At 41.8% G+C, this 9280-nt stretch overlaps 1 protein-coding gene across 1 annotated transcript in view; it reads right to left on the reverse strand.

Annotated features, from left to right (window-relative positions):
• The window catches only part of SIGIRR (single Ig and TIR domain containing), a 23581-nt gene that overhangs the window by 1107 nt on the left and 13194 nt on the right, over positions 1–9280 (reverse strand). The window contains exons 4-8 of the mRNA XM_018562661.1: positions 6714–6844; positions 5346–5486; positions 2657–2800; positions 1236–1338; positions 998–1148 (exon numbers count right to left, since the gene is read on the reverse strand). Of these exons, the coding sequence (XP_018418163.1) occupies positions 998–1148; positions 1236–1338; positions 2657–2800; positions 5346–5486; positions 6714–6844 (670 nt within the window). The remainder of the gene's footprint in view (positions 1–997; positions 1149–1235; positions 1339–2656; positions 2801–5345; positions 5487–6713; positions 6845–9280) is intronic.

Raw genomic sequence — 9280 nt, forward strand, 5'->3', positions numbered from 1 at the left:
CCAAAAGTTATGCAGGACGCTGGCCAGAGCATCCCTGGTTACTAAGAGCTGGATATGGAGATGTGTGTGGCCCTTACATATCTCCCCGCCTGGCTTTTAGCAGCCTGGGATGCTCTGGCCAGAAAAAGGGTGGCAGGCACACTGCAAACATTGCCTGTGCCCCCCCCCTCCCGTGACCCAAAGAGATGCCGCCTGAGGCTGTCTCATTATTGGGATGGCCCAGGCAGTATAACTCTCCAATAAAGGCACATTTTCCCTAGTATTGTCTCTTTAGAAATGCTGCAGTACAAAGAAATAAACTTACATAAAAATGTCCTCTACAACAAAATGAATCAAGCATCCCCTTCTATGTGTATATCAGTTGCTGTGAGAATCCAATATAATTGGTATAAAATAATTAAATTCAAACAAACACTGTGCTACTACCCCTCATTCATGTAATAGTGTGCCATTAATTGGATACACTTTCAGTGGACAAATTCAACATAAGAATTATCCACTCTCTGAGAACTCCCTACTTCCACCAAATTATTTAGATCCCAAATCATAAGGTTCATAAATTTGACAGGTGTGGTGATAATTCCAAGTGTTACAATCCTTCAACATCCATAATTGTAATTAAACAGTAATCACTGGCTGTTTCAAATTTGGGCAGTTTTCTCGCTCGTGTGCGTCGTCCGGAAGAAGGAAGGACAGTGTCAGCACCAATTCAGAGATGATTTGAGGATCTACAGCCGAGTGGTACACAAATAAGACACATTTTGTGTTAATAGTTAAGGCACTTGAATGCATTTTTAAGATGCAACTCCTGAGCTCAGTGTAACTTTAGGGTATGTTGAGCTGTAATAATACTATGTGTATTTCACCTTTACATTATGCTAGGTGTTTCGTGTGTTTGGGGTCAGGGTCTGTACAATTTTGGAATTGTTGTCGTGCAGTGACATGATAAAGCTGAGAGTTTCCTTCCCCTAGTGCTACCATCTCCTCTCACACATACCACAGAGTTAGCCTTCCAGAGCAGCATTTTCAGTATCCCTCTCTGGGAATTCAGAAGTTTGGTGACTTCTGCCGGCAGCTCCTTGTACTGATTCTCAAACAGGATAAAGATTGGCCTACGGGAGAGCTCCAGCAGGCGAAACAAACCATTCCTAAACACAAGGACACCTATTGGTCAATATCATGGCCTCAGTTGTAAATATTGCATACAAAAGGATGGTGGCTATTGGCAAACCTACCTGAAGCTGTTTTGGCACCATTCCTGCTCTAGATACGCCAGCGACAGAACCACTATCAGTCGTCGGCAGCGGCTGACATTCATGAGCAACTCAGCGGAAGGTTCTAAACATAAAAATGTGTCAATGATCCTTATAGTGTACATTGCTTGTTTATTAGATGGCCCAGCTGCTGAGCTTGTCAACTAGTACAGGTTTATAATTGTAATTATAGATATGCAATTGCGGTATAAGGCTCTACTATTTAATCCCATAGTTATACTGAGAGCCACGAGTTTAGGAGACATGGACACATGTAGCTGACAGTTTCCTATCTGCCATATTGCTAAGGACATGACTATGTTCAACTTCTCGATGACATGGTGGCAGAGAGTGCTGTTGAGTAAAACCATGAATAGTACTTGTCTGCACCGGTACTATACTGTCACAGCAAGCAGATCAGTCCACATAGTGTCAATGTCAGTGATCCATTGCACACCTGACTGATGTGTGCCCTTTCTTTATCTCCGGGTGCTGAAGCGACAGGTGGATGGCGCCGCCATAAACAACATCAACGGAGAACGTCACCAGCACACCGTCTTCTTCAGAAATACATTTTTTATTGAGGTCTTGAAACAAACATCACAAAAATAGAGTGCAATCCACATAGTGCTTGGGTTACTTTGCCAGCTGACAATGACTGTATAGTTTCGCGCTACGTAGTTATAGTCGGTTGGCAGATTGATTCAATTGACTGTGACTGAATAATACCATCAATCACATGCTCCATTGCCAAAAGTGCTGTTTGTCGGCCTGGTTTCTAAAGACATAACATTAAGTCTGTTTTGAGTTCACCACTGAGAAAAAACTGTCTGTGCCACCACTATACAGTCACCGTTGGCTGGTGGATTAAATCAGTGTTGTACAGGCAATACATACAGTATTGAAAAGCAACATAAGATGAGCTAACATGCAAAAAAGTATAGCAGATAATTTAAAAAACTATTAACAAGTGTCAACATATTGACAGTTACAAAATGGATCCGTCTGACAACCATGATATGTTTTCAAGAAACACTTGCATGTGTTTCAAGAGGCAATGTAATTGGAGCCAACAGGAATGGCAGCATTCATATAGCTCACTTTGCTGACTTTGCTGTTCAGAGCTTATATCTGTAAAAAATCAATCAAGGCAGCTGGACTTGCTGCATTTTTCTTGAAGATGTTTTGCTGGTCATCCGACTAGATTTCTCAATTCAGAATGGAGAAAGCTAGTGGATGACCAGCAAGACATCTTCAAGAAAAATACAGCAAGTCCAGATCTCTTGATTCTTTACAGATTTACCATGACCTGGATAAATGAGAACCTTCACAGACATATTCAGAGCTTATGACAATGTAGAGGACTACTGGTAATAAGATGCTTGGATGTCAAAAAGGTTTACCTGTATTAGGCAGCAGACTCCTCTCATCCAAGTGCAGTTTGTACCCATATCTGTTCTCCAAATGGGGTTTTAGGATAAAGTTTGTGAACTTTGTATCAATATTTGAGGGACAGAATGAGACATAAGCATCAAACAGACGTCCATCTGCAAGCAAACACAGAGATGAGTTCTAGTGCATTTGACAAGTCAAAGCTACAGGACTTTTCACAGGTAAAGGAAATGTGTTAGGAAAGAAAACTGGAAGCTGCTATTGCTGACCTACCTTTCTAAAAATGCCAGTCGGAGAGATTTGGAGTCATTGGAGTCACTCATGGGAATTCAGTATTGTTTTTGCAACAGAGTTCTGACGCTAATGCAGACTAAGGAATGTCGGCACCAAATTCTAAAATATTTTCTCGACCTCTACCGACTTCTGTGTCAAATTCAAGTAGTCCTTATTTATGCCATATTTCATTCTGGCGCTGTGCTTGCAACATATTCAGTAAATGAACTCTGACAGTTTGTTATAAGAAGAGTGATACAATGCAAGACCAAGTACTTTTTGGCATAACTAGTCTGTGGCACGATCATATTGTATATGTCTGTCGCAGTATGCCACATATACCTCAGGTGCGACATTCCTAAAAACTGAGGATCCACCTAAATCTGTCTCAGACACATTCAAGTCACATGTACATGTACTTTATCAGCATGCATATACTGTATCTGTCCCAAAGTTTGTCTCCCAAGCAGGCACCAGTTTCATAGGCTTGGATCAAATGCCTAAATGGTATTTGGCATTGTACATGAATTTGGCACAAATAACGACCCTATTTCTGTAAACCTGAGACACTTTCCTTATCTCAACCACTCTCTTTTTGAATTCCCCTGACTGTGCCCTGTTAATACCTGACAGATTTACAGAAAACACGTTTCCAGAGCCTCAGAGTAGAGAGGGATTAGAACATCTGTAGCTTTTTATTGCTGTCGGTGAATCCTTTAGGGAGATTGACCCTCTCTATGTGTCTGGTAACCGTTAAGGAAATTTGGGTTGTCACCCGAACACAAATACAGATGCGAAATCTACACTTTGTGTATGTCAATTCTAACAACAAACTTCTCTTATTGGCTCCCTTTTGGTCTGTTTAATATACCATTTAGTGTTTTGATATATCTGTTTAATACGTTTTTAGAAATACCTGTCGATCCTGCTAGAAATACAGTGCAGTCTTGTGTACTCTGCAGTGTTATCTTAAAGGAGAACTATGAGGTGAGTGCTTTTCACTCACCTCATAGTTCTAGCCGACCTGTGACAATGAGACTGTCATAGGTCAGCTCAGTAGATCGGGAGGTGAGCGAACACATACCAGCGTTCGCTCACCTCTTGATCCTGTCACGGCTCTCTGCCGTGACAGGGGCTGGATTCCCCCCTCCCCGCTCCGATCCGCCAGCGCTGACTGGTGGATCGGACAGGGGAGGGGGCGGGTACAGATGGCTCTGCCTCTTGATAGACAGAGCCAGCTGTCAGTCACGCAGCTGGGCAGATCCCGGCACAATTGTCGGGATCCGCTTCAGCTGCGGCGTCTCAGTATACCGCGAGCTACAGCTCGCGGTATACTGAGCCTAGGGTGATGGGAGGACGCTAGTTTGTGTCCTCCCGTTACCCTAAGGAGAACTATGGGGAAAAGACTTACCCCCATAGTTCTCCTTTAAAGTGACACTCAGGAGTTAAATCTTAAAAATGCATTCAAGGACCTTAACTATTAGCAAAAATGTATCTTATCTGTGTAGATCCTCAAATATTCAAATATTCTCTGAATTGGTGCTGACACTGTCCTTCCTTCTGGAGGGTGGCTACTTTTGTTCCCCATGGTCCCTGGGTGTGTTATAAAGTAGCCACCGCTCCAAGCTCACTCATATTAATGGCGAGGTAATATGCATTATAAGATCGTCCGCATATAGCAACAGCTTGTGTTGATGTTAATGGGACGAAGAGTCCCTACGTAAAGCAACTGCTAAGTGTTCCATCACAGTAACGGTGAAAGCGGGCATCCCTGACATGTGCCATTATATATGGGGAGGGCTGAAGAGAGGGCACTATTAACCTTCACCCTAGCCATAGTTTGCTTATATAGTGCCATGATTCTAGAAATAAAGGTACCTCCTGGCTCAATTTGTTAAAGTGAACTTTCAAGGAACAAGCAATGTACCCTGTTGAGCGCCTTTTCGGCATTGACAGAAAGAAGGCACATTAGTATATTCTTCTTTTTAGCAAAAGAGATCAAGTTGATACAATGGCAAAGAAGGAAAATGGGTGAACTGGTGACAGGGAGCATCTGTGGGATGTGCTGGAAAAACAAGTCCGATCCATGTAGGCCCCACCTCACATCTTAAGGGACTTAAAGGATCTGCTACTGACGGCCTGGTGCCAGATACCACAGCGTAACTTCAGAGGTCTAGTGGAGTCCATGCCTTGATGGGTCAGGGCTGTTTTGGTGGCAAAAGAGGGACCTACTCAATATTAGGCAGGTGGTCATAATGTTATGGCTGATCGGTGTATAGTATATGCTATCATGAATATCACGGATGGACAAAATGATATAATATTCAGGTAACCATCCAGCTCTTAGCTGAACCCTAATAATCTAATAATGGTATTCTATACAGGTTAGAAAATCTAGTAGTGTTTTAGAAGAAATGGAGTTCTCACCATTTATTTCCATGTCTCCATATTTGTCTCTGTACCAGAGACGTACATTCAGGCGACACTTGATATATAGAATGGTACCAACAACAAGCATGGTAAGGACGCAGAGTGCGAAGAGGACAGCTGCTATGTGTCCTGCTTTGTCTGTGGAAAGAAGATGACAAATGTAAAGTCCCCTCAGTGTAATTGTTCTATGACAAGTCATGACACGTGTAACAGTCAGCTGTTTGTGGACTGCATTTTACACAGTACTGTTCTTATAGAGAAACATTGCAAATTTGAATATATTGATTTGACTGACTTGATGAATGACACCATTTTAAAGGGGGCTATCACTAATGTTATAAGTATGTATTAAAGCAGACCTTGCAAAAAAATGCTGCCGCCGGGTCCCCTCCTCTCTCCTGACACTGTCAGGCTCTCGGTCCGTGACCGAGTGCCTGACTTTTTATAGGGGGTGACACCAAAATGACAGTCAGTCATTTTGGTGTCACCCCTCCAATGGTGGCACCTGGGTGTAGGCCGCACCCCCCGCACCCCCCTTGTGACGCCACTGTGCCTAGGTGAGAGTTATGTCACACTCCTTCCAGCTAGATCCTGGGAAATACAGAGCAACCCACAAGATGCTTTTGCAATGGACTGAAGTGTCTTCTCATGAGGTTACACCTGCTCTGCATTCCCCGGGAACCCTTGTGGAAGAATAGGGACGTCATGTCTAGCGATGTGGAAGATGGGGGTAAGTATAACATCTAATTTTTTTTTTAACGAATACTTTCAATAGGTGAAGAGGGGATGATAGAAAACCAGACTTCAAATGAGAATTATTTTAAAACATTCAAAAACATTTTTATTACGTATGTTTGGCCAAAAGGGTTTCAGTCTTGGATAGAGAGGGGAAGAATGGTTAATTCCGCGCAGCACCAAAAACTCACACAGCACTTTACATTTACACCAGTCTCTCTCCTCAAGGAGCTTACAGTCTACTTGGGGCAATTAAGACTGGAGCCAAGTAACCTACCAGCATGTTTTTAGAGTGTAGGAGGAAACCCACATAAATACAGCAAGAAGATGAAAACTCAATGCAGATGGTGTCCTGGTTGGGATTTAAACCATGGACAGCAGTGCTGTAAGGCAGAAGTGCTAAACACTAAGCCACCATGATGCACCGCTTAGTGCTCCACTTGGTTAGTAGAGGACGGTTGTTTTGGATGGACTTTAATGTTTAGACAGTAGTATATATAATATCAGGTACATAGTAACTATATATTATACTATCTACGCTCATTAGCTGAGCTGTTAGTTAAAGATACAGTGTCCCTGGAATATTGTGCCAGTGAATACAACATTATTTTAAAAATGAAAAGTAAATACCAGATTTGTGAAGAGTAAATGAGGCAGAAACGGTCTGCCATTGGCAGGTAAAGTTCCCATAATCCTCTTCTGTGGTGAGATTAACATTCAGGATACTGGTAAAGAACCTTTCCGAGCTGTTGAGGCCATTCCTGGAATGAAAGGTTATTCATTATTTAACTAATTAAAACTATATAGAGAGTTTGCTCTCATACACATTAATTCCGGATGTTCAGAAACTCAGCTAAACATTATCTGCACCTAAACTGACCCCATATGATAACCGTACTAAGGTTTTTGAAAAATATCTACAATATACACTGTTTATGGAATCCCTATATAAAACAAAGACTTTCTCAACATGGAGTTATTGGGTTCTCCCAGACATTGCTATGGGTTTCATGAGTAATTGTCCTGCATAGTTCCAACATCAATGTCACTCCAGTGGTGGCAACAGTAAAGCCTCTCCTTTCATTTCTCAGATAAGTGGCCATTGACACCAATGATGTTTTAGCTCTCTGCAATTTCTCCAACTGACCACCAATATAGCTGCATTTTTCACACTGACCACCAATGTAAGAAGCATTCTTCCCACTGCCCACCAATATAGCTACATTTTTTTCACTAACCACCAATGTAAAAGGCATTCTTCTTACTGACCACCAATATAAGAAGCATTCTTCTCACTGTGACCACCAATGTAACTTATGCAATGCATTCTTATCACTGACCATAGTGGTTGCGATGGATTTCATGAGTAATTGGCTTGCATAGTTCCAAAATCAATGTCACTCCAGTGGTGGCACCAGTAAAGCCTCTCCTCTCATCACTCAGGTAAGTGGCCATTGACGCCAATGATGTTTTAGCTCCCCGCAAGGGGGGCATTCTGCCCACTTTCCACCAATAGCGGCATTCTACTCAGTGACCACCAATGTAAGAGGCATTCTTCTCACTGGCCACCAATGTAAAGAGCATTCTTCTCACCGACCACCAATGTAAGGAGCATTCTTCTCACTAACCACCAATGTAAGGAGCATCCTATTTACTAACCACCAATGTAAGAGGCATTCTTCTCAGTAACCACCAATGTAAGAGGAATTCTTCTCACTGATCGCCAATGTAAGAGGCATTCTTACTGACCACCAATGTAAGGAGAGTTCTTCTCACTGACCACCAATGTAAGGTGAAAAAGCACAACGCTAAATATTCAATCGAATAAGGGTGTGTAAAGTGCAATCCAGGGCATATAATAATAATATTTCATCAGCAATAAATATAGTAATAAATACTTAGTCTACCAGTTATTCATGTGCTATAAATACTATCAATACTAAAAATAGATAGGAAAAAGTGTCCAATCAAAAAAGTTTGTGATAGTGGTTCAGTGCCAATGTTCTTCACACATTATCCAGTATGTAAAGTTTATTCTTAGTTACATTTTTCCCCCAATGTGAAAAACAATCCAGTAAAACGAAAGTGCTCGTAAATGTTCCAATAATCCAAGATAAAAAGCAACAGGTGTAATTCTTCCCATGAACAAACACGGCCTCCCTTCACCGCACTCACCAGAGTTAATTGACCGTCTATCTCTAGATGGTCAAATAAGACATGATAAAACAAAGCCAAGCCACATTCATTTGTTTATCTGGCTCGTTCAGCACTCCTTCCCAATCCCCAAAGAAGTCGGTCTTCCAATACAAATTCAATTCAATGATCACCGTTCACATCACCATATCAGAAAAAATAAATCACTCATTTTGCAGTAAGTCTCCAACAGGTTTATTAAAAATTACAAGATCTACTCACATTTAAAACTTTAAAAATTTGCCACAGTAAATCACGATATAAAATCACAGCACACTATCCTCACAAACCTCCGGTACAGATAGCATCAGCAGGGTCCGTCTCTAACGCGTTTCATCATCAAAGACGTTTTCAAAGGACGGCATACTGCAAAATTCTTCTCACTAATCACCAATTTAAAAGGCATTCGTACTGACCACCAATATAAGGTGCATTCTTCTCACTGATCACCAATGTAAGGTGCATTCTTTTTACTGATCACCAATGTAAGGTGCATTCTTTTCACTGTTTACCAATTTAGGAGGCATTCTTACTGACCACCAATATAAGGTGCATTCTTCCCACTGACCACCAATATAAGGAGCATTCTTCCCACTGACCACCAATGTAAGGTGCATTCTTCCCACTGACCACCAATGTAAGGTGCATTCTTCCCACTGACCACCAATGTAAGGTGCATTCTTCCCACTGACCACCAATGTAAGGTGCATTCTTCCCACTGACCACCAATGTAGGGGTAATTCTTCCCACTGACCATAAGTGTAATGAGTCATTTTTCCACATACTACCAATGTGATGGCACATGGAGATGGAAATATTTACCTCTCTGTGCTGTGACAGCAGCACACAATTTTTACATCCTTGGTGGAGTAAAGATAGGAGTACAACCTTATTAAAGTCTGGGGTATTACTGTGCAGGTGACACTGAAGGAAATTTCTGCACCAGGGATGTATACACCACAGGAGATGGCTGCCGTCGCAGAGAGGTAAGTATAGATGTATTG

This window comes from Nanorana parkeri, unplaced genomic scaffold, assembly GCF_000935625.1.
Source record: "Nanorana parkeri isolate BGI_ZX_2015 unplaced genomic scaffold, ASM93562v1 scaffold589, whole genome shotgun sequence".
Classification (NCBI taxonomy): domain Eukaryota; kingdom Metazoa; phylum Chordata; class Amphibia; order Anura; family Dicroglossidae; genus Nanorana; species Nanorana parkeri.